The sequence below is a fragment of the Mycteria americana genome, chromosome Z, assembly GCF_035582795.1.
Source record: "Mycteria americana isolate JAX WOST 10 ecotype Jacksonville Zoo and Gardens chromosome Z, USCA_MyAme_1.0, whole genome shotgun sequence".
NCBI classification, from domain to species: Eukaryota; Metazoa; Chordata; class Aves; order Ciconiiformes; family Ciconiidae; genus Mycteria; species Mycteria americana.
In genome coordinates, this window is record NC_134396.1 from 18,027,399 (window position 1) to 18,054,248 (window position 26,850).

The following is a 26,850-nucleotide window of genomic DNA, read 5'->3' on the forward strand; positions in this document are numbered from 1 at the left end:
GTTGCACATAAGAGATCTGTTGTCCGAAGTATCCAAACAGCTACCTAAATACAGTATATGTAGGTCAATGGTTAAGTAGTCAAATAACCTGTCTTAAAACTAGGCAGTGAATACCGAAGTGTTCCCGTGTCTGGGAGTGGCTCAGGACAGCATTTGTAAATAGATAAGCCCCACCTTTGTTTTTCTGTGTTACTGGAATCTGGAAGGGAAGAAATTGCCCTTTTTAGTACTGGGTTCCAGTACCTTGCAATTTCAGGGTTTATATTCCTGTGAAATGCCTTCACACCACCTCCCTCCTGCCAGTCACAAATGAAGGCTTCATTATTTTCTGCCTGAATATAGTAACTCATGGTCTCCACAAAAATTCTCTAGGTTGGGGAAACTCGGTAAATATCCTAACAGGCTTATTTTGAAAGTGTAGCAGGTTGCAAGCTGAATTCATCACGGAGCTAATCTTGACTTAGCTGAGCTGGCCTTTCAGCTGAAATCTCTCATCTCCTGCTACATCTGTGGGCTTGAGGTATTCAAACCATGTAACAGCTTCACTGCATAGGCAATAATTCCATCACAAGGAAAACGCGACTGCAGTTTGACCTATTTTCTGCCTCTCTGCCTTGCAGCCTGGCGCTACGTAGGAGCAACAGGAGGTTTCCTTTTCATTGCCATTCAGCTCATCCTGCTTGTTGAGTTCGCACACAAATGGAATAAAAATTGGTATGTGTTGGGCAAGTAGTTATTTGCATAAAATTCTGGTGGACTCCTGAACAATACATTTCTCGTAACAAAGAATTTAAAGGTAGCATGGATGGAATTTCTGAAATAAGACACTTTAATGTCAATATTTAGAGCTGTTCATCTTTGGTTCATTCACTTTCTCCTTCTCCAGCAGAAATGTTTCCTCCTTACTCACTTCTACTCTGCTGATTTATTCTTAACCTAAATTGCTCGGCTTCTAATAAGTAGTAGCATGTTGTATATTTAAGTTGTTTAAAGTTGTTTTATATTTTATATGAAAATATACCTGCTAAGAAACAGAGTGGTGCAAGAGAATAAAACTAGATTTGCAAGATGTAACAGTGAAACTGTCTGCAGTGATGTAAACTGGGAAATCCTGCTTTTTTTGTGTCAGCTTCATGCACATCAATTTTTTTTTTCCTCAACATGAGAACTGCTACTTTCTCTTCAGCTTCTTTGCTTTCATCTAAATATGCAAGATTCCATTATCAACCCACATATACCCCATTTTGGCATTGACTTAATTTCTGGTTTAAGCATGTTTGCTATTACCTTCCTAGCCCTTACCCTCCTATCTATTTAAAATATTTAAATTGTCCTCCCACATACACACAGGAACTCCTGCCTCCACCTCCACCCTTTCTGTCTCACATTTCTTCCTCTACAAACCTTTGCGGTCCTCTGTTGTTCTAGTTAGCATACTGACTGCTAAGGAAGAGTTTTAGCAAACTTTTGGGCTTTGTTAGATGCCTGGTTTTGGGGAGGAAGAGGTGAGATCTCCTTATACCACAGATATTTTTACTGCTAATTACTGTAGCTGCTTTTCTGTGGATGAAAGATCTCCAGCAGCAGCGTTTAACTTTAGCACTCTCACATTAGATACTCTTTTAAAATGTCACGTTTCCACAGAACAAAACAACAACAACAAAAAAAACCCAAAAAAACCTTCCATGCACCAAAAAGCCCTTTGTGCCAAAACAACTTTTTTAGTTGCTACTCCTGAAAAAAAACAGTGATCTTTTCAAGAGGTGTTTGGAAGGTGAAGAGAGGAAAACAAGATGGACCACGCTTTAGCTGAGGGAGACTGGTGGGATAGACCCAAATGGAGAGGAGGCTTTTTGAGCAAAAGGGTAGTAAAACTGTCACGGTAGTGCAAAGGGCAGAAGAGAGGCTGTGCCAAGCAATATGCCTTTGCTGTCCTTGTGTGAAAAGCACCACTTGCTAGCTGAGCCTGGGGCACTCCAAGTTGCCGCTGAGGAAATCCCTGAAGTATTGAGCTGAGATGTGTTGATGGGCTGATCCCAGAGGTTGGGAGTTCTTGGAGTCACACTGGGTTATAATTACAGAAACAGCTGGGCATGATAATACAGGAGATAAACACTAATGCTAAAGAATGTTTCCCTCTGTTTCATGGGAGGAACTTTGCAAGGGCCTGTGTTGGTGTAATGACGTACTCATGCTGCGGGAAAGTACGCACTGTCTTTGAGGGTATGAACTATTCAGCTATTTGAATTTTATTTTGGGGGGAAGGGAAGATAAAGATAAGGTGCTTGTCTCTCTCTCTCTCCCCAGGACTGCAGGTGCAAACCACAAGCAGATGTGGAATGGTTTGCTCGCCCTGGTCACTCTCATCTTGTACTCTGTCGCTGTGGCAGCCCTGGTCCTCATGGCTCTTTTCTACACGCGCTCAGAGGGTTGCATGTACAACAAGGTCCTGATCGGTGTTAACGGTGGCCTGTGCCTCTTTGTGTCACTGGTGGCCATATCACCCTGTGTCCAGAATCGTGAGTCCACTGACCTCTTCTCCTCCTGGGTTTCTGGTGCTGCCACAGTTGTGTGCCTGGAGGCATGTGTCATGTTCTGGGCAGAAAGTCTCATGATAGTTCAGAGCTGGTGCTGATCTTGCCCCTGTCCCTTTATCTACACTATGAAGTGCTATTGCTGGTCATCAGCTCAGCTGCTAAAACTACAGTGGTGTGAGATATTTTGAGTGTGCCATCAGGCAGTCATACTGTAAAGAAGGCTCATGTGCTGGTGGCTGGTAATGTGTTGTGGATTTTACACAACTCTTGCAGTGGTAGCAGTTGAGGTAATAGCTGTCAAACTCATTCACCACTGTTTTACCATTTACTTTTGACTGCTTATGATTTACCATCTGCTGTAAAGTTTGGGTCTGGAGAAGCTGACAGCAGTATTTCATGCTTTGGTATTTTTTATGTGTGCTGTTAGTATCTTGCATACATTGGACCTGGAAATAGTAATTTGAGTGACTCCAACACAAATTTTATGGGCAAACAAAACTATTGTGGCAGCTTGTCAATAGCTTTTGGAAAGCTGGTGCTTTTGGCGAGAGCAGAGGGGTGATTCTTTACTTAGGTGGGAATCTTTAATGCTTTTCCAAAACAGCCAGCAGAACTAAAGCACAGGCTCTTTTCTCTTTACATGCCAGTGGAAATGTATCTAAACTGCCTCAAAGTTACCTATGCTTTAAGTAAAACATAAAAGATCTTCTCTTCTGAAAGATACTAGTGTGCCGTTCTTTAAAGGATATGAATTTCTTTTTCAGTTTGTTAAAATGTCTGCAAAAATAACTTATTTTCCTCTTTCTTGTAAAGGCCAACCTCATTCTGGTTTGCTGCAGTCAGGAGTTATCAGCTGCTATGTTATGTACCTCACTTTCTCAGCACTATCCAGCAAGCCACCAGAAACCAGTAAGTTATCTAATGCTTTATGTAGATTCTTTTAGACACGCCATTTATTAAAAGCAAGAATTTAGCAAACCTGAATTAGCAAATTCAGGGATATAGGAGTGCTGGGTTTGGTTTGTTCTGGCCTATGCAGAAGAAATTGCAAATCCTAAAAATAAATCTGTGCAGCAGAGAGACTATGCAATTGACACTCTCCATGTACCTTAAATGTTTTGGTCTAGGGGAGCTTAATTTACCTTGGGTGAGTTGCATCTGTTGCACCAGAGCAATTCCAGTCTGTTTCCTATGGACAAATTTCCCAGCATCTTGTAGCCTATCCCTCATGTGGCAAGTGCATATTCTCGTACAACAGGACAACAGGACATGACTAAGTATGTAACGTGTTTGGTCACATGATGGAAAAGGAGGTGGGACAAATGGCTGTTGGATGCCTCTGGAAGAAGCTAGGTGGTCAGCTCCCTCCAAAAGTTTACTAGGTCCACCACTAGTTAGTAGCTGCTGGCACTGAGAGTGGGTACTAAAATAACTTATTTTCTCCTAGAATTGGTATGCTAGACAGCCTTAGCTGTGGACTCCTACCGGAGCAAAAACTTGAGTACCACTTGACTTTTCTTTTGAAAGGAAACATTCTGAGAAAGGACTTGCAGTTATGTTGCAGTTGTTTGAGATCATGCTGTTCTTCAGCAGAGTTCCTGTACTCCACTTGCCTTCTAACCACTGGCATTGCAAGTCAGGAGTAGGGAACTCCCTAGAGTTCTAAGTTCTTTATGCTACAAAAACACAGCAAGACTTTACAAGCACAACTCGAACTGTTTCCTTTTCCCAGGTAACCATCACCTATTCATCTATTCACCTATTTGGACAAGGAGCATTCTTTTCACTTACAGAAGACTCTTCTGGTTCAAATTAGTAATGCTAAAAACCCTTTCTTTATTATTGCTCAACTTCTAGTGTTCAATAGTTGAAACAACAATAACTAGAGGGAAAAAAGTCCATTGGCAGGAAGGAAAAGTTTTTGCAGACACCTCCCAAGAAGAAGGGGGAGAGATGGGGGAAAGAATCTCTCTCTGTCACGCTTGTGTAGGCACAGGCCCACACACGCAAATGTATTCTAGAGCTAAGAAGGAAAAACAGACAGTATTTAGGTGGAAGATTTACTTACGGAGCTTAAGCAGTGTTTTTGAATGAATATAGAAGTTAATTTAGAAGGCATCTGAATTACTTATAAGACTTGATACAGTGTAAAAAAAAAAGGAAGAAGGGGAAGAAAGTGATGTATGCTATTAAATCATTGGTCTTCTGTTATTTCATGTTTGTGACAGTCAAAGCCTTCAGCAGTTAAGTGAATGCTCTGATTCTTGTGTGTATTGCATGTGTGGTTATTGCATTTGTCAGAGTATGCATCAAGCATGCTCTCTCAGACCTCCTGAATCAGATGCTCCTCCTTGTCTTCCCAGGCCAGAGAACTCTCTTGGTTGTCATCTGCTTTCAGATATGCTCCTTTCTCCCTTGTCTGTGTGATAAGGACTCTCATACCAGCCTGTGCAGCTTTTACAGTGGCATGTGCTGGAGAATGTATGGGGTGCTGGCACTTAGTGAGGTGTCCCATGCCCCGTCACTCAGATTTACCATGAACTTACTTAATGTTGACTCATTCCTCAAGGAGGGACTTTAAAATTGGCCGTCTTGCAAATCGGCCACCTTGCAAACCAGGCTTGAAGAAAATGCAAGCTACAAGTATTTGTTTGCAATACCCAAAAAGCAGAGTTGCAAATGTGTTTAGAAGGAGTGGGCAAACAAAAGGTAATATCTGTTGAACCTGCGCTTATCATGGTGTGCATTAGCTTTTTGGTGCCAGACTTGCCTTTTAGGCAAGTCAGGCAAACAGTGGACTTGCCTTGCTGCAGATGTGTCCCTGATGGGCGCAGGTGGGGGATTCTGCACGTCTCTGGCCAAGGTGTTTGCGTGTCCAAAGAAGAGCTACGAAGCTGGTGAAGGGTCTGGAGCAGAAGTCTTGTGAGGAGCAGCTGAGGGAACTGAGGTCGTTTAGCCTGGAGAAAAGGAGGCTGAGGGGAGACCTTATCGCTCTCTACAACTACCTGAAAGGAGGTAGTAGAGAGGTGGGGGTCGGTCTCTTCTCCCACGTAACAAGCCACAGGACCAGAGGAAATGGCCTCAAGTTGTGCCAGGGGAGGTTTAGATTGGGTATTACGAAAAATGTCTTCACTGAAAGGGTTGTCAAGCATTGGAACAAGCTGCCCAGGGAAGTGGTGGAGTCACCATCCCTGGAGGTATTTAAAAGATGTGTAGACGTGGCGCTTAGGGACATGGTGTAGTGGTGGACTTGGCAGTGTTGGGTTTGCGGTTGGACTCGATCTTAAGGGTCTTTTCCAACCTAAATGATTCTATGAGTCTGTAAAGGCTTGTCATCCCTTCTTTTGCTCCCACCTTCACACTGTCCTTGCTGTGTGCTGATAAAGCTGTTTGTGCAGCCCTGCAGGGCCACACAAAGTCCTTCCCCACCAGGTCAGTTTTTTTGGTTTTGTTTTGTTTTTTTTTTTTTTTTAATTTATTTTTAACCTGGAGGTAGCCTTTGCTACATTTTGCCCTCTGCCCCTACAAACAGTTGTGCTGTCCCAATGGGGATGCAGAGTTCCCGCTGGAACGAAAGAGGAGATGGGAACACAGTTTGCCTTAAACAGCATTGGCTCAAAAAGCTCTTGATTTGAGATAAGGTGCAGCTGTAATCTCTTGCTTTGGAGTGGTGCCACAGGCTACTGCTCTGCTTTGCTTTGACCCCAAGCGGACACTAAACAGCCAGATGCACCTTGGAACATCGAGGACTGAATTGGTTTCATTTCAAGGACCTAAAAGTCGTATTTGTGAAGATGTTAAAATAAAATCTTGCCTTTAACTGCTTAATCTCCTTTTCTTTGGTCTTCTGTATATCAGTGTGAGAACAGGGCAGCTACACGCCACCTTTTTTCACTGAGTATGAATTTCATAGTTGTCCTCAAGGCACCCCAGCTGCCAAGGAAATTTTTGATCTCAGCTCTGTACTATCTTGGTGTTATAAGGCTCTGTAGTCCTGGGTGAAGTGTTGGTAAACTTCCAACTTCTTAGTTCACCAGTCTTTTTCCTTGTTTGTCTGCTCTGGTCAAACAAGAAATTTTAGTACCCTACTAAGTTGCATTTTTGTTTTGCCCAAAACACAGAATGTGTCAGATTTACAGAATTTTTTCCTGTATGATCTTTTTAAAAGATAGATAGAAACCACTGAAGTGTACCTACCCAGTGTCTGAAGTAATAAAAATATTTTGCTGAAAATCTTCAGTCTGAAGACTACTTTGAAATGCAGTGAAACGAGCTTTGCTAACTGTTCTCTTTGTTTCTTTTGTTTTGTGAAGTCCTGGATGAAAACAATCAGAACATCACAATCTGTGTACCTGAATTTAGCCAAGGCCTGCACAGAGATGAAAACCTGGTTACTGGCCTGGGTACTACCATTTTGTTTGGCTGCATTTTATATTCTTGGTAAGTCTGGGGGTTTGCAGTTACCTGACTGTAAATGCAATGTTGTGGTCCAGCTAGCGAAGGCTTATAGCAGGCCTCATCCAGACAAAGTAACAGGGAGAAGCAGAATAGAATTGAGCTGGAAGGTTCATATTCTCCTTAGTTTCAGAATAGTTAGATGTTTTAGCCAAAAATGTTCAACAAGATAATGTAACTTTGAAACAAATATATTCCGTTAAAACTAAATAGAGCAATTTAGAGGTGGAGGGAAAAAAATTCCAGCTGTCCATGATCCCAAACAGTCTCAGGCTGCTTTGATTCTGTATCTACTCTTTCTAGAAAAAAAACTCTATGCAGTTATGTCCATCTAAAAAAGCTATCTGAAATTTCTGTAGCCTCCTGGCAGAGGCTGTAAGTGTTCCTTGAGGGTCTTTAAAACAAACAAAACTGTTTGGGAGGGTTTAGGGCTTCCTTTGAACAAGTGATGAGCCATCTGGATTTGCCAGTGATCTCCTGCCCAAAAATATGTTTGTGCCCATAGAGTTGTGATGCTCACCTTGTATTATTGCAGCTCGCATTAATAAATTAAGTCACGCTCCGGGACGGGGAGGGGGGCAGCTGCTGGTGATTGAAAGGTGATGCATCACTTCTTTTGGCTGTGCGGGTTGCCAGGAGACAGCACTGCCTATGTGCGGCAGCGTTTTGAGCAGGTTCTGCTTCTCAATCAGTGCACTTCAAAATTCACATACTGAAACTCCTTCATAATTTTGAAGTGAAAACGAGAGACTTTCTGAAGAGGTAGCACAGCTACTCTTCTGCTATCAAATATGCGTATGTGTTCCATTTAATTCTGATATCAAAAATATGTATATCACGTATCAGAGATCTAGTTCACATTAGAACAGTATTTCCAGTGCTTCAGGAAGGTGTTTGGGTAATGCAGACAACCTTCAGGTAGCCTGCAGGGGAAGTCCACCCTGTAGGTGGGGAGATAAGGCCTTCAAGAGCAATGTTTTTAAGTATTGCTTACTAAGGCTCAGTGTGTACAGCAAAGCATTAACACACGCCTCCCTGTGGGTAATGGGAAGTTTGCATTACACATCCTGAAAGGAGAAGGTTGGGCAGGAAATGTTGCTAATCAGGCGAAACTAGAAAGGATCCCCCCCCCCCCCCCCGCCCCGTCCCCCTCCGACAACTACAAGCATGCAAGAAAGTGATTCCAGCAACTGGTACACTGACAATAGTGGCTGGTAATTTACTTTTGAAAACTGACTGCTGCCAGTGACCTGTTACTTCGTTGGCAAAGCCTTTACAGAAACGTTGAGCCAAAGTGATGGCTGTGAAGTTAATATAAAAGCATTGGCTGTGCACAGCAGGGGAGATCTCTTCTGACTTGCAAATTGGAACGCTTAGCTGTTTGATGGTGATGGAATCACCAGCTTTCAGGAGTGACCTACTTTTAAGCTTGTGACTCAGCCTGAGTTGGCCAGTGGCTGTCTGTCAGGCTGGTTTATACTGGTGCAGAACAAACTTTTCACATGCTTAGTGCTTGATGCTATATCCAGGCAAATGCTGAGTTTAGACATGGGAGTAGACTATGTTTGCTGTGGTGTTGAAAAATCACCCTGTTGGGCTTATACTTATGCGGAGGGTTTTGATGCTATCTTCTTTTGCTCCTAGTTTGACCTCAACAACACGTGCAAGCTCAGAGGCACTGAGGGGAATATATCCAACACCTGAAACTGAAGTGAGTTCTTACTTCCTCCCACAGGATTTCTGTGCAGACTTCCTCACGTGCTTTTCTTGCTGTTGTTTTCATAGCTAAGTAATCTGTCACTACGTGAAAACAAAAGCTTGTTCCTAGCATGCATGCTACATGCCTCTGGGTATGGAGTGGTCAGAACACTCGTCTACATTGGCCCTTCTGCAGCTTTTGCTGGTCCCGTGGAGGTGCCTTTATGTACTGAAGTAATTTGCTGCTCTTGCAGTTTATTTAACATCCTGCACACTTCCTGTAAATCTTGTTGTGCTCCACACCGCTCATGTCCTCTCATTTAAAGGAAAGGTCTGCTGGGAAGCTGTCAGAAAAAGAAGTGGAGGCGTTCGTGAACATTTTCAGTCCTGGTTGCCTTAGTTCTCATAGCAACTGACTATGATCCCAAGTTCCTATCTCTTATTTTTATTTCCACACGTACCTACTTCCTTTCTTTTTGCCTGTAATTTCATCTCGGATTGTATTTCTTGTCCTTGTTTCAGCAGTACAGCTTTCTTCATTCCACCTGCGTATTTCTTTGGCCCTCTTATCCTGGGAACACCCAGAAACACTGGGAAATGACTGGGTTTTTGCTAAGTAACAGTTACCCCTTACTGAGGCTTGCTAGTGTCACTTTTCAAATGCATGTGTCTGTTTGGAGGATGAACCTCCATCCCTAGCTCTCTCTATGTTGGTGTTACTTGCATCTGCAGTCTTAACTTCTATTTTTCAAGTCTTTAATCAGTGTTTGTGAGAATCCAAAAATGCAGAAGTATCTGCTGAGGCACTTGGTGTGTGCAGTAGCTGGGTGTGGGGAAGCACAACGCTGTGGGAGCGTGTCAGTGCAGGAGGAGCATCCCTCTGGCAGGACGGTGCGACTGGACACGGCGCGGGTGCCAGCGCTGAGGAGCCATGTGCCCGGTGGCTCCTCGCACCGGCCCCAGCCCTCACAGCCGGCAGCCTGCCAGCAGCTCAGCACCCATCACCCAGACGTGGCCCAGCCCGCCTCGGGCAGATCCGGGCAGGACCTGCGCCTTCGCACCCTCTGCTGAGGAGGGGGAGGCCGGGGCGGGGGTGACCGGAGAGAAAACAGCTGCCCTTCACGCCCACCCACCTTCCTCAGCCAGCCCTACGCCGAAAGAGGTCTGGTGCGAAGGGCTTGGGGCTGCGGTGTGCCCCGGGAGCAGCGGGCAGGCTGGGGGCGGCTGGCACAGCAGGGACGCTGGATGCAGCCCCCTCCCCGGGAAGGTCCAGCTCATCTGCCCCAGAGCTTGCCAACGGGATTATTTCCGGACCGCTTGGTTTTAAAGAGCAGTACAAGAGCCGCTGAACATAAATATAAAGAAATGGCACTGATTGCCTTCCCTGTGGCAAAGGGCCTTTGTCTCCTGGCCGGGAGCGGGAACGTGGCTCTGCAGTTGCTTCTGGTGTACAGAGGGTCTGTCGGCATCTGTGCTGAAGAGAAGGGTAGCAGTATGTGTGCCAGCGTTGCTAATTGCATCACTTTGTGTGTGCGAGGACTTAATTGCAACTGATTAAAAAGTTTGAGGGAACCCAGCACTTGCTTCAGAATGTGAGTGCAGCCCAAGGGGAGCTCAGCCTGATGCTGTAGGTGAGGCTTGGCACAGCAGTAGAAAAGAGACACAGAATAACGGTTTTATTTAAAGTCTCAGCCAGTCTTTTAAAAAAGAATGAGCTTTTTGGCTTTTCGTGAGTTTATGGACCCAGTGAGTACATGTAATCATGGATACACAGGGTAAAAACCGCCATTTGATGTTTCTGTTGGATGCTTTACCTTAAAGGCTTACTATCTGATTTTTGGGGGTGTTAGGAAAACTTGCAACTAGCCTGTGTCGACTGAGGAGAGAGGCTAGAACGCAAAATATAGAATTGCAAGGGTAAATATTTATTCATGTGCATGACGTGTCCCATGAATGTGGGCACCCCGAATGTGGTTTTGCACAGGGTCCTTATACCCTTCAAGCATTCAGTTACAGCATGATTTGACTAATCACTAACAGCCACACCACCAATTACTAGTCATAGTAAAACTTAGCAAAGCAACTGTATTTCTGCAGCGTTCTTGCCACTTGTCTATTGATCCAGACGTCCCTGGAGTCAGTCTTGCGATAGTTACTTATCTATGGTGCTGGGAGGGTTTCAAAGATGTGTTAGAGGGGCTAGGATACTGGCATTATCTTAGTTGTCCAGGAGTATCTTTTATCCCTCATGGACAGCTCTAAGCTTCCAAGAAGCAAAGTCCTTATTTCCAGGGCTGGGTTGTCCTTTAGTTTGTTTTGCAAGCATGAACAATACCAGTGTCTCCAGTAAAACTCCTCTACCTCATTACATTGCAGTGTATACTGTGAACTAATATATGTTAACAAAGTTAATACACTTTCATACTATAAAGACTGATTGGTATAATAGTTAGGGAAAGGAATTTTCCCAACAGGGTTCATTGTCTTCATCAGACCACAACCAAAATAAATCCCAGAGTAGGATTTTATCAGAACAAATAATGTTGGTGATGCACTGCAGAAAGTGCTGACTTGTACTGTGGTCTGGTGCAGAAAATGCACTTACTTACATATTTATTGGATGGTCAGCACCCTTTTCCCATTTACATTACCACTCAACCCAAGAAGTGTAAATTTCAGCTTTCCTTTTTCCATTAGTTTAAAAAAAAAAACCTCTTAATTTAAAGAAAGCAGTAAAACCAGCTTTCTCTTTTACTTATTCTGCTTGTACTCATTCTGGCTCCATTTCAGCAAAATCTTGCAAAGATAAGTACATTTCTGACTTATGCTTGTGCAGTTGTGATCTCCAATCCATGCAGCAGGGTTTTAAAAGTTCCTTATACTTTCATTTCAGTAGAGAAATTTTTTATTTAAAAAGCACTTAGATGCGAGTCTGAAGAGGTAAGTCCCCTCTGAACTACTAATGTGCAGCCGCTTTACTGTAGCTTTTCCACCATTTTGTCATAATTATTTGCACCAGTGTTTGACCCGGAGTTACGTAAAATGGGTAGAGTAATTCTTAAAGAATGGTTAATTTGCTCCAAATCTTACTGAGGAGGTTTTTCCGAAGCTTAGAAACTGCTGTTATGAACTACTTGGCAGATCCTAATTTGAGTTTTGTGCTGGTTGGAAATACAAACCAGACTTTTCTAAATTAGTGTCTGTAAACGTAGACTTAACAGACCTTCCTTCACCAACTTTTCTGCTTCTTTGCTGTAGCACAGACTCTTACCCTTCCTGTTGTCTGTTCCACAGGTAGCTCGTTGCTGCTTTTGCTGCGTGCCTGACGGAGACGGTAATTACATTTTCACTGCACAATTTACCTCAATTGTGGCTTTCAGACCAAAGCTAAGAGAGTAAGGACACAGCTGCAGATGGAGAGCTGCTTGTATCCTCATTCTGTAGCATATCTGACTGAAGCAGCTGAAGTACTCACAGTTAGGATAGGGAAGAAAGCAAGAGATGTAACAGTACCATTTTAAAACAACAGGCTAGTTAATAATTCCTTGAAGAACATTTCATTACGGCAACGTACAAAGAGTAATCTGTGCTCTTTGCATGCTTGTGGGTGTGACTGCTGGATTTTTGGCTCAGCAGCTCTGCAGGAACTGTAGTTCAGGAGTGGGTAAAGAAGGGAGTGTCGTGTTTGCAGACCTTATCAGCTTGGTCTTGCCAGAATAATATTGTACAGGTAGAGCAATTTAAATGGCCTAAATGCTCAAAAACTAGCCAGTAGGCCAGGAAGCTGTTACAAAGCAGGATTTCGGTGGCAGTCCACTTTCTTTTGCTAAAGGCTTAGGCCCATGCCCTGAGGGCAAGGAAATGTTCCAAGTGTTGCTCTGTATCATGCTTTCCTAAATCACACCATAGATGTTTTGCTGTGTTCTTCATGAAGCCAGCTGCTGTTTTCAGTTCTCATTACATTTGCAAAAGCTTTCTTGTTTCCTGTCTCTTACAGCTGATGCTGAAGAGCACGTTGAAAAAAGGGGAGGCCAGACTGTGATTTACGATGAGAAGAAAGGCACAGTGTACAGTTATGCCTACTTCCACTTCGTTTTCTTCTTGGCTTCGCTCTACGTGATGATGACAGTAACTCATTGGTTCCAGTAAGTGTATTTCTTTAAAGCTGAGAAATTAATGTCTCTCTGCGTTGAGAGGGTAGACGTGAATGGGAACTTCTGCTGTTAGTGTGTCTCCTCTCCTTATGTAAGAAGCTGGAAGAGACATTGCAAGTCTTTCCCAGGCGATTCTTGAGCAAGATTTTGCTCTATAGAGGGCTGGTCTCCCCTGCGTCATGTCTGGGTTAACCTAGTTGAAGTCTGTGACCCACTTGGAAAAACAGAGGCTACGGCAGTCTGAGATATGAATAGTGAGTTTATTACTTCCTTTTTTTTTTTCCCCCTTAACAGTTATGAAAGTGCTCAGATTGAAAAATTCTTCACCGGAACCTGGTCCATCTTCTGGATTAAGATGGTCTCCTGTTGGGTTTGTGTCTGTCTCTACCTTTGGACTCTTATTGCTCCACTCTGTTGCCCAGCCAGAGAGTTCTCAGTGTGAACACTCAGAAGGTCCTTCTGTGTTTTTTTCTTTTCTTTTTATTCTCTCTCCCCCCCCCCCCAAATAAAATACAACAGTCATTTTGTAATGAGGAAACACCTATTGCCCACTTACTGTAATGTACCAGTTAGTAACTTTTTAGCCAGACTAAACAAATGATTTAAGACTTTTTTTACCTTTTTTAATTGTTATGAACAAGTATTGCCCAAGGGGACAAATCTGTTCCAAAACTTTGTAGTGCTGATGTGTGGAGTGTAGGAAACACAGCGATCGCATAAACTGGAATAAGTGAAATGCTTTTCAAATAACTGACAATCTTTCTCTGGCTTCATTAGCAAGAAAAGAAAAAATCATGGTGCAGATGTATCTTCTTCCTTCCTGTGAATGTTGGATATCTTCTAGCAAATACGCATTCCTTTTTATACTCTTTTATTAACTGTGTCTTTTACAGTTTGCAGTGATGATTTGGACTGCTGTTTTGTACAGCATATAATTCTTGTAAGTAGTATCCAGATATTTTTTTCCAAAAACGTAACAAAATACTTCTGTAGAAATAGAGAATATGTAAGAATCTGACTGCCAAAGCATCTACTAAAAAATTGTTTATCTAAATATTAAATATATTAAGTTATTGTATACCTAGATTGAGAAAGGAATGTACCAATGATAATAGAGTATTTATTCTATTATAACTTTAAAAGGCACCTGAATATTTTATGCAATTCAGATCTGGTTCAGTTGGTAACAGAAGGGGAGTTCTACATACAAATTCTTAAATTGAATTTTGTCCAACTTCGCTTTGCCAGCTTACTTAAACTGCAAGCTGTGTGTACTGCACAGGGATTTAAGATACGGTACATTCTTTATTCAGAATGTTTGCTGTTAAGAAAATGCTAAATACAGGAGCACTGCCAGTTGCTGTTAAATTTAAAAGTGGAGTGCTCTTTTACTTTTCTACCCTGCTGTTTCAACTTGTGTCGAAAGATCTCCCAGGACCTTCAGTTCTGTTTCCATTACTAATTTTATAATATTTTAAATGTATTGATGGTCAGAAAAGGACTATAGCGCGTCATCTTCCTTTTCTGCCTGTGTGTTGGTTGGAAGGTATTCTTTCTAACTGCTATATTTTTATACTCCTCTGTTGATGTTAGTTTTGCTGTTGCAATGGGACTTAGCCAACCAATCTATTAATGGAGACTAAACTTCTTTTGGAGAACTCCTATTCCAAGCAGTGGGGTAAGCAGTCAGAAAAACAAAACCAGAAGACACAAATGTAACAGCAGCTGCCTTAGTACAAATGACTGACTTGACAATATTAAACCCTACCATGTCACTTCTGTTTGCTTCAAGCAGATGATTTGGTGGTAGAACAACAGCTCAGATGTCCTAAATGCTGAATAAGGTTGAACCTGCTATAGCCATCTACATTCCGGTGGGATGAATTCATGACTTATGCTAGTCCCAGAGGTTTGTCTTCTCTCTCTCGCTATATGTATATATACACATACAATGTGAAATATGCAGGATATAAACAAAGTCAACCGATTTAGCAGTTCCTTTTTTGAAATATGATTGAGCCTTAAATCTTCACCCAATGCTTTCTGCAAAACAAATCAAAGCACAACGTAGAGGCCAGTGAGATGGTCAAAATATTTGCATGCCTTAATTTGTTCTGTTGCAATACTTGATGGCTAATGCACACCTGGTGAGTAATCCTAATGTAACAGATGTCAGTTCTGCTCTTGTTTTCATTACCATTTTTAGCTGCCTTGTTGCTATGGTATCCTAGGGCTTCTGTCCTGCTGGGAGCTTGATAGGGGTGCGATGTTCCCAACCCCATGCACTCTTACCTCAAACAAAAGCTACAGGTCTGCAGCCCTATATACTTATACCACCTACCCCAGTGATTAGGAGCCTCAGAATACATCTGTCATGAGATCTGAGCAAGGAGGAGTCTATCTAGAGGTGACTTTCTTGCTGCTCTTCTCCTTGTTTGCACCTAGAGGAAAAAAAGCAGTTGACGCTTAGCTTTGACATTGAGTTAGAAAAGCAACAAATAGCTCTGGAGAGGGAGGCAGGTTTTTTTCTTTTCTTTTGCTTCTGCTGAGAGGTTCTGATCTCGCCAAGAGCTCTGCTAGCATGGGGGCCCATTAGTATGTCTCTGCCTGTATTTGGAGTCCAGCCACGCAGATCCTTCTGCAACAGAAAAAGGCCTTTGTTAATGCATTCGCAATCTAGAAGCCTTTATCTGTCCCATCTCTAAGGTAAGAGCTTATGGCTGTGCAATGATGACGAACAGTTGTCCCACCTAACTCATAGCAGCTATTCTGACAAACAGTCTTGATCCAGTGCTAGAGCTGTGAGCTGCAGCTGAGATAGTCCGGGGTCTTGCTCCTCCCTTGGCGAATGCTGTACCCTAAAGTATAGAGGCTCGCAGGAGTTGCCTTCTAGTGCCATATGTGTTGTACTAAGAGAAACCAGGCGTGCTTTTTTAAAATTAGCAATGTTTTTTATAACAGAACAATCTGGGCAAGGAGCTCTACAGAAGGCATGCACTATGTCAAGTTATAAGGCAGGGAATGGTAACTGTTCTCTGATTCTGATAACATGCCTGTTATCAGATAACGCTGATAACGTCTCATAACATCTGAAGACTGTAACGTCTGATAGCGCTACAGTCACAAATGTAGATGATCTTAATACATATCTTGGCCAATAGATGCTGTTATTTGTTTATGAAAACACTTATTTTGTGGAGGCATAAATACTGGAGGCAGTATCTGCTTGCATAAGGACTTCCTGCACCTCCTTGTGCTCATTTTTTTTATAGTTTGTATTTAAGGAAATAGGTTTTGCACAGAGGACACAGGGTTGTAAGAGAAAAGTCCACAGTGAGGCATGAGTCCATTCTTCTTATACAGCACTCGCCTCACTGAGTTGCTACTTCATCCTTCCCTTCCACCAACTATTGACCTGAAGTGTCTAGATCTGTGGGTATATGTATGGTGGGAATGGGGCAGTGCCTGACTACACTGCTTTGTCTGCTTCTGAGCAGACGTTGTGGAAGAAGACCCCAGAAATAACTTTGTGGACCTGTGTGTCCATGCTGTGGCCCCAGATCCAGCTATGGGTCTCCAGGCCTTTCTAAGGAATCAGTAACTGGGGGCACCTGGGTGTGCAAAGCCTCTAGTTCCTCAATGAGGCACGGCTTCCTGCTGGCCAGGCAAACGTTACAGCCTTAGCGTTCGCTGTAAAATCTGTACTGTGAACTTCCATGTGCAACTGCTTAATAAAATCCTCGGCTAGGGTGGAGGATTCAAATGCCCCATTCATAGATTCCAAACAGTTCATGCAAATGGGCTTTTAAAACCTTTTAAGAAGTGCCTTCATACCTACTGCTGTGATAGCCAATAATTCAGGTGGCACTGGAACTGGAAAACCTGAGCTGAGCCTGCGACTGGGTGATGCTGCCTTGTATGTTACAGCAGTGTGTACAGGACACAGCCAGACCCGTGGTGCATGTGGAAGACCAAATAATCTGTGCTTGACAAACCTCTGGGGGTGAGACTGATTCAGATATTACTGTGCCGTGGAAGGCAAACTGGGAAGACTCACAAATAGCCTCATGCTGTTGCAAATAACTGAGTAGTTGTTGCTTGCATTTACATTTAAACCGTAAACAGTTAGCTTTCTCTCCCCATACCTGAAAGGACAGGTAACGGCTCTGCTTGAGGCAGGTAGCTGTGTGGTGTCTGTCCTGCCTTGTGCCACATCTGTTCATTGAGTTTGTTCCCGGATGTAGGTGAGTGGTGCAGCATTTCTGGCTCCTAGTATTTTTGGGCTGTGTGAAGTGAGGAAGCTGTTGTTACAAAGACAGGAAGAGTAGAGAACATGTCCTGTACTAAGTTTCCTCTTGTTAAGTTAAACTTGAATTTGAACTTATGCTATCGTTTAATGGACTCTTGGAGGAACAGACCATGTTGGCAGAAGTTAGTTCTGCTGGGAAGGTAAAACAATTTTATTGGCGTTTTCCTACTTTTTCAAATTTGCCATCGAAAGAAAGGTTATTTGGAACCTCACTGCTGCATTGCTGTCTGAGACTGGAACAGTTTTAGTTTTTCTCATGAAGGCAACCAAGAGCTGCAGTTGTGACTGGTTCTTTTTTGAGGTAAAATTAATGGGACTGACTCGGGGAGCAAGTCTGAATCCAAAGACCTGGACTGACAAATGAGACCATAAAACCTTACAAAGAACATGTGGAAAGCAGATTCATACGCTTGTTTGCTGTTTACCACCTAGTTCCTCAAAGCGTGCAGGCAGGCCTTGCAACTGGATGCCAAGTAAGGAACTCCACTGTGATCACACATCAGAGTTATTACATGTTTGCGATGCTCTTAGCTTTGTACTTCAGGCATTGCTATGAGGTTCAAAAAGCTCGTAAGTGCCCAGCTAATTCGGTAAATCCTGGCTGGGTTGGGCCATTTTTGTCTGAAACGGGTAATTCAGTGTCGCTAATGTATGCGTAGTCCAGAGAGAGGGCTTATCCCCTCACAGAATCATAAACACTGCATGTGTATTTATTTATTTATTTTGTGTTTTAGCACCTTTTTACAAATCTAGAAGCGCTTTGAGATTATAAACTATGCACGTATAACTGCTTCATCAGCCACTGGTGCAGCCATTTCTGGGCTATTAATGAAGCAACTGTTGCACTTGCGAAAAAGCTGGTTTTTAACACTTCCCTGGTTTTGACCAATGCCATCAGGAAAATTTGGGAACTCAGGATAGTGCTGCTTGAACTTTGGCTAGCAGCCCACAGTATCATGGGCATCTCTGAACAGATCGGTAACAAAATAATCCACTGACTGCTTTTTGAACGTGCTATAAAGATTTTATGCTATAAACGGTTAGGCTTTGCTCCTAACTAAGTTGATAAAGCAAAATACCACGAGACTGTACCTGTGTGGCTAGGTGAACGAGATCATCTGCAACTAAAATTTTGCTCTCGTCTTTCCTTCTGGGCTTTAGAAGCAATGTCTTTTGCTTGCAGGCTGTATCTCCTCATTTTATTTGCCTTTTTCTCTTGGGATTTGTTTTTTAAAGGCATTGTAAACCTGCTTCACTCCCATTCTGCTTCCTGTCAAGAGAGATGTCTTTGGTGCTAGAAACTAGCAAAGACTTCTTTGCCAGCTCTTGTTGATCCTTTCCTTTTTATAGCAGGACAGCCTGCAGTGCTGAAGCAAAGTCAAGATCGTAGTTTATTATATGGATCGGTTTTCCTTTGTGAAAACTGCTTCCTTGTTTTCTGAAGTGGCCTACAAGTCCTTGTGGGAGGAAAACACATAATCAGTGCCATGACATTTTACTTTGTGTTTTCAATTTCGCAAACAGTAGTTTGAATTGAGTGTTTCACATGCCTGTACAAGGGAATGCCAGGGGTCAAGTGCTTAGAAAGCTTTGGCTTTTTGTACTCGTAACAGGATACATAGCTTGGGAACTGGTATGTATCTGCATTTTCAACATCCTGATGGCAGAATGCCCGAGTGCCCCAGGATGGGATGCAGACACACTGCGCAGGGTTTGAAGTAGAAAATTTGGGGACTGGTATAATGGCTGCTTTCTAATGCCTAAAGAAACTCTGTAGGTTTCAAATAGGCTTTAAATCCAGTTTGGTTTTGGTTTTTTTTCCTCAAACCTCGTTTCGACTCATTTCACACCTGTTCAATAATGTTATTTTTAAAAAGTTGGAATTTATTTCAGATATAAGCCACGTTGGCTTCCCCCCGTTAGCCGGTCTCCGATAGCTCCCAGTGCCGTAGCGTACAGCCATTTGCACAAACTTCTTCAGAGGCACAGTCGTCAGCTTTGAAACCGCTCCAGCAGCTTAAAGCTTCCAGGGCCAGAGCTGTGGGGTGCAGCACTGCAGCCGCGCTTTTGCCAGAGAAGCCTCAGTGCGAAGCCAAGAAGAATTTTGGAAAGCTATGGGGAAATAATGTCTCGTTACTCATACCGTAGCTTTATTTTTCCTCTTACCGATACATGTCCAGGTGCTTAGGTGTCGTTGGACATCCATGCAAACTTAAAGTGAGGAGAATTAACTTTCAGAGAAGATTGTTCAACTTGTCATATACAAGCTGAGAAAATATTTACTAGGAACATATAGGTTCACTGTCTGCTTTTTGTTTAGCACCAGTGAGTGGTGTTCAGTCTCGTATATGCCACGTTCAAAAACTGGATGCAAAGCAGGCAAAATGTAAACACTTTTTCTTAACGATGAGGGGATTTTAATTAGTCTTTTTCAAGGTTCTTAATATCTCAAGGGAACTTTTTTGTGTGTATGTGTGGTTTTATTTTATTAAGCTGTAGCCCAGTGAAGTGGAGGTTTGCTAGTTTATTTAACATTTTTTGCGAGTGTTGTGATCTGTAGTAACTGTAACACTTTGACTTTTAAGGATTGGTAAAGATTTCAGAATTATAAGATCTTAATTGTAAAATAGTCAACAGCTTTGCCTTTTTAAAGCATGTTAATGGTTTTAATGAACACTTCCCTTTTGTATACTGAGTGAATGTATTGTTATAGATTCAATGTTTAATGGACCAATAAAGTTTTTCTTACATTTGAAATGAATTGTTGTGATATATAAAAGCTGAAAAGTCAACTCATTTTAGGAGAAACTTGAAAAATACATAAATATATGAGCTAAGCAGTTACTGAGCCAGCAAAAGTAAGTTGGTTGATCTTTTTTGTTCACTGCATTTGGATGCTGTTTAACGAAAATAATGTTGGCCTGTGGAATATTACATGGCTTCACTGTCCACGTTATTTTTGTACTCCTCCAGAGCGTGATCTCGGAAGATGGCAGGTTGCACAGATTTGTCCGTGGCATCTGCTCTGTACAATCCAGCTCTCCGAGCTGTGTCAGACACCTCTGACAGTGCAAACAAAATAGTTTCCAGGCCAAGTATAGCACTGAAGCCCATGCAGTTGTTTGAAACAAGGCTCTCACTCAGATTTTTTTCTCATTTGCCCAGATGGTGGGGTGGGCAGCTATTGAATTTGACACCTAGATCCGCACCAGGGAAAATGCTGTGTCCCCATGGGTCCTGGTCCCTCGCTTCTCACCATCCGTGTTCGGGCTCTTGTGGAGCCCTGTTTCCGCATGTGCCAGCTGCAGCCTGCCTGCCGGTACTGGTTGCACCCATGCCATAGAGCTGACCAAACCCACACCAGGGTACGGGGGTCTTGTGGTTGAGAAACTGCTGACCAAGTTTCACAGGGTTGAATGGCAGCTGCTATTCTCCGTGCGGCTCTGGTGCACGTAGCTGGGAGGCTATGCGTTTTGACTGAGGTGCAAGGCAGAGAGCGGTTCCCAAGTGGTGCTGAGGGTCTGCGAGAGCCAACCCCCTTTGCTCAGCAGCCTCCCACCGCACTGCCCACCCCTGCTTCACCCCACCCTGTAGCATCCTGGCAGGATGTTCTCTTCTGGTGTTTCAAACCAGGAGATGGTCTTCAGGGAACAGAAGCATTTGAAGTGCATGCGTCATGTTTGCAGCACACAGGAAGGAGTTAACCTTCGGTGAGATGTTAGACCCCGGTGCAGGAGCCCCAGGACTCTGAACTCCAAAGTAGTTGCAGCTGCTGCTCCAGCTGAGTGCAGCCTGCGCAGGCGGTGGGGCACGAGAGAACTACACATTCAGTTTTACAGATGTGGGACTGCGGCGTCTTTACTTGCCAGGGGCCGCACATGGAGCTGTGTCTGCATTGCACAATTGTCCAGAGAGAGGTGGTGGTGCAAGAGGAGCTTGTTTAAATCCTTATACACAGGGACTGCAGTCTCCGATGGGAATGTGAGGGGCAGGAGGTTTCCCAAGCCCGGATTACGACCTTGGGGCAAATCTTTGTCTGCAACAGCTGGACTTTGCTGTTCTGAACTTGCAGGCTACCTGGCAGTTGGTGTGTCAACACAACAGACATAGTGAGCTCCGGCATCCCAGTGTAAGGTCCCAACAGCACATTCTGAAACGAAAGTTCTGGCTGTCTGAGCTGTGACTGCTTTCTGTGGCTACCAGTTGAAGAAGCCAGTATGTTTTCTGTCGAGGGAGGTCAGAAGCTTCATACAATTACCTTTGACAGCACGAGAGCCAGAGCCTGTATCTCATCTTCCAGCCTCCAGTGGCCAAGGGCCGTGGCGTACTCTGGAAGAGAGCCTGGACATGGGCAAGCTCGAAGGTGGCAAACTGGTGTGGCAGACGGCCGGAGTGCTCCCTGCCAGCCGCTGCAGCAGCAGAGCCTCCAGCTGCAGACGGGAGGGCTGGGTGGAGGTTCGGAGGCTGGCAGGGGTCCGGAGGCCGGCTGCAGTCATGTTTTCTCATGGAGCTGGTGTGTGCTGTGCTGCCCTGACCAGCACGTGCTGCAGGCAGGTCAGGGTGGGCCAGGCCTGCTGCATCGGCTGCGAGGAGACCACTTGTGCAAACGGTTTGCACTGCAGGCCCCGGCTGCGGTGCACCATGGTGTGTGCGCGCGTAGGACGAGTAGCTGCCTTCTGCCCGGCTTGTGCCCAAACCACTCGGAGAGGGTTTCTGCCTGGAGAAGGGGCTCCATCCAGTGAAATGCAAGTGCAGGATAAGGCAGACGTAAACTTGCTTTATGGTCTGTGTTCTTGTTCATAAATGAACGATACTGCAGTTACAGCCCACGTTCAGCTAGAAAAAGATGTTTTTTCTCATCTTTTAAGCATAATTTGTGTGTTGCTTTTAAGCATAATCTGCTGTGTTGCTCCAAAGCAACTAGCCTGTCAATCCTCTACTGAAAACCTGGTGAGTGAAGTTGGGTTTGGTGAAGCCAAGGGGAAAGGAGGACTGACACTGGAGGACCCTTCACGATGAAGTGAAAAGAGCTAAAATCCCAAAGACAAAAAGAAATGCTGTAAATATCTTGGTTGCTCAATGTTTCCTTTTAGTCTCCCTTTCGCAGATAATTTGGCCTAGCTTGCCAGTAAGCTTAGATAGCAGAATTGCTAACGAGCTTTCTTTATTTGACCTAATCATTAGAGTAAGAATGCTTTGCCTGTGTTAAATCCTTGGTTAGCTGAGATAGCTGCAATGTAGATAGATAAAAAGGAATTCTTCAAGCCCTGTGTCCCTGGAAAGGGCTGATAAGGAGAAACTACACAAGAAGCACCTGATTTTGGATATGCAAGGAGGGTATGAGCAAGACAAAGATGGACCGAGCATGCGTAAAGACAAAGTTCAGTCAGCGGTCAGAGTGATGAAGACTACTGACTTCCTCCAACGACCACCAGAGGATCCCTAACGACCACCTAAGGACTTAAGTACACATGCGTCAGGGACATTTACATATATTAATGAGTTCCAAGAAATCTCATGTTTATATAAATTAATCTTATGAATATGTATATTTTGCAACATATAACCTCTGCGATCTTGCTTGTTTGTCGGAGCACTTGTGGCGGAGCGATCCCCAGTGCTGCCCAGCGCTGCAATAAAGAATACCTGCTTAATAGTCATCCCGGCTATTGAGTTCTGATTTCGGCTTTTCACGGCAACAGAAGCGCCGTGCCAGTGCAACACTCCTGCGTTGTGCTCTTTGCTGTGGGACGCTGGGATCCGTCGTGGGACAGGTCCCAGGGCCGCCTTCTCCCAGAAGCCTTGGTAACGGTGGATGAGCCTGCGGTAAAAACTCTTCCCGTAGCCCAAGCCCTTGATAGCACCATAAACCTTAAGGGTATTTTTATTGTACTGAGAACAGGAAACTTTTTTTGTTTTGTTTTGTTTTGATACTCTCACTTGGTAATTTAACTCAGCACTTCCCCTGTATTCTTGTGCTGGGAAAGAGCCACGGCTGTTCATGTTCTCAGGGCTACTTCTGACTTCTAAAACCCTCACTGTATTCCCCTCTCCGTGTATTTCCTCCTTCCCCCTCCCCCCAGGCTGAAGTACTGTTTCCCATTGTCCTTTTTAAAGTAATTATCCTACAGACTGCAACATCCTTTTCTTCAGCTGGCCTTGCAGCGTGTCCTCTCTTCCTTTCCTAGCTCCATTTTGAAAAAGAATGTAGCAGAAATGGACATGGTGTCCAACACCTTTCTATACTTTGAATTATAGCGTATATTGTGATACAATTTTTTTTGGCTTTTTGTTTTCCAGTCCTTTCCTAATGGTTACTAACCCTTAATGCAGCATTTTGGGTTTTTAACTTGGTGACTTACTTTCATAAGATTGCAGTACCTGCTGAGAGAGCTCGGCTCTGAGTGGGGACACCAGGTCAAAGCCCGGCTTTGTGTATGTGAAAGCTGGGATTATTTTCTCTCTATAGGTGATTCTGCATTTTTCTCCATATGTCTTTTTTAGTTTTAGTCACATGCAAATCATAAGATGTGACTACAACGCCCTGCAGTCAGCTTTTTTGCTTTTACAGGATGTGATAGTGTTACTCATAGTTTTCTGGGAGCGGGAGGGCAGGGCAGTCTAATAGAGTTCTTAGAGGAGGTCTGCCAAAGGTAACTAAGTCTCCAAAGGAGTTAAACTGCTCTAAAGGAGATAAAACTTTTTCCTAGCAGGACTGGAAAGGTACTAAGAAGCCCTTGGCTTGGCCAGACAGCTCCCAACCACTTCATGCTCGGATGCAGCCTGTTGTTTCTGACACGTTCCAGATGATAGACAAAATTGTGCTTTCTTCCCCACCCTGTTTAATACTGAATCCAAAATGGCAACAGATTCAAACTTTCCCTGAGAATGTTTTAAGCAAGTGTCACTCCATTACATGCTGCTCCCTAGATTTTAGGGCAAATTTGAAAACAAGTGAAGGCCCAGTCTATTTTGTCTCCTTTTTATTTTCACTTTTATACAAAAAAAGTCTGACATAGTCACATCAATGAGAACAAGCTGCGGTGTGCACTCTTACAACAACAATCATATAAGGTTTTAAAATATATTGTTTTATTGTTTGCAATAGCAATGTTAATTTGATTTTCCTTCTTAAATATCACCAACGCCAAATTGCTGAGCTTGAAATTCTTGAAAGTCCTCTGGGATGGTGTCTGAAAACAGGAAAATATGCAAAAGTTTAGTCTCTTCTGACAAAATCAAGGAGCACTTAAATTAATGAATTACCCACCTACTCTTTTTTTTTAATGTAACATGCCTTCTCTCTTGTTTACACATTAAGAATGAACAGGGAATGTTTTCAGTTTTAGCTGTACACCACTGAAAAGCACAGAGGGGCTAACAAGACAGTGAGTGCTACAGTGCCAGCCCATAATGCAGTACTACCAATCTTCAAATTACATTTCCACCTGAAAACTTTGTGGCTTCCACTCTTGTATTTTTCTTAATAAAAGCTGACCAGAAAGGCAGAAAAAGTGGTTGTCTTGTTCTGCACCCCAGACACGTTTGTAGTGTCAGCATCTCTGTTTCTCACGTATCCTAATTCAACTTCCCTGTGATGGTTTCCCATGCCACAAGAAGGGACAGAAACATCAACCCAAGAACCAATAGCAACTGGTAGAAAAAATTCAGACTTGGCGAAGGGAGCTGGAGATGGGTCAATGTCATGAGTAACTACAGTTCTGCTTGAAGTGTTGTGTTTGCAGTGTGCCTTTGCCAGATCCCTGAACATTTTATCTGGAGAGCCACAGACCTAACTGTAGAGCTAAAGCTGCAGCCAAAGATGGAGCCACAGCAATGAAGCTCAACTGCCTGGCCTCAACTTTACTCATCATTATTTCCACCCTGATGCTGGACTGGTAACTCTAAACTCAAAAAGGAAGTAACTATATAAATACACACAGTATATACAAAAAACGGGGTAAGTAAGTCCTTTGTTTTTTGTTGATCACTTCTTTTTTTGAGGCTTGAAAATGCTTTGTAAGCTTTTTCTGCAAATGTAGGAACTTGCCTGAAATTAAAGCAGGGATACCTGGGGACTCCAGAGGCTTCTTTGAGTGGGTTTCACTGACTTACTGCAGCGCCTGCAGCAAAGCCACTGCCTGCTCACTGCCAGGAAAGTATCTGCAACTTCAGTGGCAGCTTTGAAACATGCTTCCTGGGAAACCACATACTGTTTGAGACTCTTATCAAGTAATTTTTAATTGTAAGCACCACTGTCTAGAAGTTCCCCTGTTTAACCATGACCTGCAAGTGCCAGCCTAGGTGTACCGAGTGCCCAAGAACCAGGGTCCATCACTAGAACAAGCCACAGAGCCAGGGTCTGGCTGTGTCCACTGCAGACCTGGGCTGGGCTTCTTGGAGCCACAGAAAGCAGACAGGCAGAAAAGGTAACTAAGGTAACAACTATTCCAACTTGGCTGGTAGCTTATTTTCTTAAGGCTGCCTTTGTCAGGTAGGGGTTGATGCTGAGAGGAGGGGGGCAGCGCCTCCAACCCCACTTCAAGCTAGCTGAACTGCTGCCAGGGCAGAAATACGCTGTCGTGATCAGCTTCTGTGTGAGTGGCCAAGGCTTGAGTTATTCCATACAGTGGGAGATGAGGGCTAAGCTGCGAGGCTCTTACCCCAAGAGGAGTGAGCCAGCACGCTCCCACAGAGTCTGAGGAGGGTTCCTCCGTGGGAGAAAGGGCATCTTATGATCTTTGTCCTCCCACAGACAGGAGTAACCAGCAAGTACACGAGTGACACTGACGCCTGGTGACTGATCCCCCTGGCTCTCCAGATTTATTTCACCTTGTATTCAGAGCTCGAGGCATCCTGCATACATGATGGCCTTGGTCTATTGTGCATGTACAACTCTCACAGTTGGTTGGTTTTAAATAACATTTCTAATTCTCTGATGACAGCTATACTACTTAGTTGGCACAATCTCTGCAGCAGAGTGACTGCTCTGGGAGGAGCGGTTGTGAGGTGTTAGTTCCCGTCTGGCTGGGCTGCAGTGTGCTGCTGGTGTCAGGGGAGGCGTTTCACAGCTGTGAATAACTTGTAAAGGAAAAGCAAAGGAAAGGATGCAAAATGGCTTAATCCAACAGCCACACTACAAGTTCTTCGTGGTCGTTTGCTAGTTGTTAGCTAAAATGGCATAAGAGCAACATTACCATTGCAGCGATATTTCAGGTTGGACCAAATAATGTTTTCCTGAGAGAAGCAGAAAACTCCAAGCCGTCCTCCACGCATCGTGGTGTCTATAGTTACACCAGAGTCTGCCACTAGGTCAGAGCCTTCATAAAATCTTGCCCTTAATGAAAGCAAAAAGAAGCTCTGTTAGGTCTTTTCCAAAGCTGCAACATTCATAAAAGTGATTTCCTTATCCATGGTGACTCTAGCCTTGGACATGCCATCCTCCCATCTAGCCCAGGGGAGAAAAAGCAGTTAAGATAGCTCCTCTGGAGGCTGGGAACTGGAGCAGTGCTGCACACTGGCAAGAACTGGGCAGGGAGGGTGTTCTGGTGGTTGTTTTTTTACACATCCTGCAAAAGCCTTAGAATGTTTTTTCCTGTAGTCAGTCAGGCTGAGAGCTTTAACTCTTGAAAATTTCCACAGTCGATAGTTATAGGAGAAAGGGAGAATCAGATTAGATCAGTTGAAGGCAGCCAGA

The 26,850-nt window shown here is 43.8% G+C and overlaps 3 protein-coding genes across 3 annotated transcripts in view; 2 read left to right on the top strand and 1 right to left on the bottom strand.

Moving 5' to 3' along the window:
• Positions 1-19,910, top strand: part of SERINC5 (serine incorporator 5) — a 43,953-nt gene extending 24,043 nt beyond the window's left edge. Inside the window, exons 5-12 of the mRNA XM_075526617.1 lie at positions 621-714; positions 2,308-2,519; positions 3,351-3,446; positions 6,851-6,977; positions 8,637-8,703; positions 11,985-12,024; positions 12,688-12,835; positions 13,139-19,910. Of these exons, the coding sequence (XP_075382732.1) occupies positions 621-714; positions 2,308-2,519; positions 3,351-3,446; positions 6,851-6,977; positions 8,637-8,703; positions 11,985-12,024; positions 12,688-12,835; positions 13,139-13,286 (932 nt within the window). The 3' untranslated portion in view covers positions 13,287-19,910. The remainder of the gene's footprint in view (positions 1-620; positions 715-2,307; positions 2,520-3,350; positions 3,447-6,850; positions 6,978-8,636; positions 8,704-11,984; positions 12,025-12,687; positions 12,836-13,138) is intronic.
• The window catches only part of SLC30A5 (solute carrier family 30 member 5), a 174,109-nt gene that overhangs the window by 109,322 nt on the left and 37,937 nt on the right, over positions 1-26,850 (top strand). The window lies entirely within an intron of this gene.
• The window catches only part of THBS4 (thrombospondin 4), a 40,204-nt gene continuing 37,638 nt past the window's right edge, over positions 24,285-26,850 (bottom strand). Inside the window, exons 21-22 of the mRNA XM_075526467.1 lie at positions 26,351-26,490; positions 24,285-24,346 (exon numbers count right to left, since the gene is read on the bottom strand). Of these exons, the coding sequence (XP_075382582.1) occupies positions 24,285-24,346; positions 26,351-26,490 (202 nt within the window). The remainder of the gene's footprint in view (positions 24,347-26,350; positions 26,491-26,850) is intronic.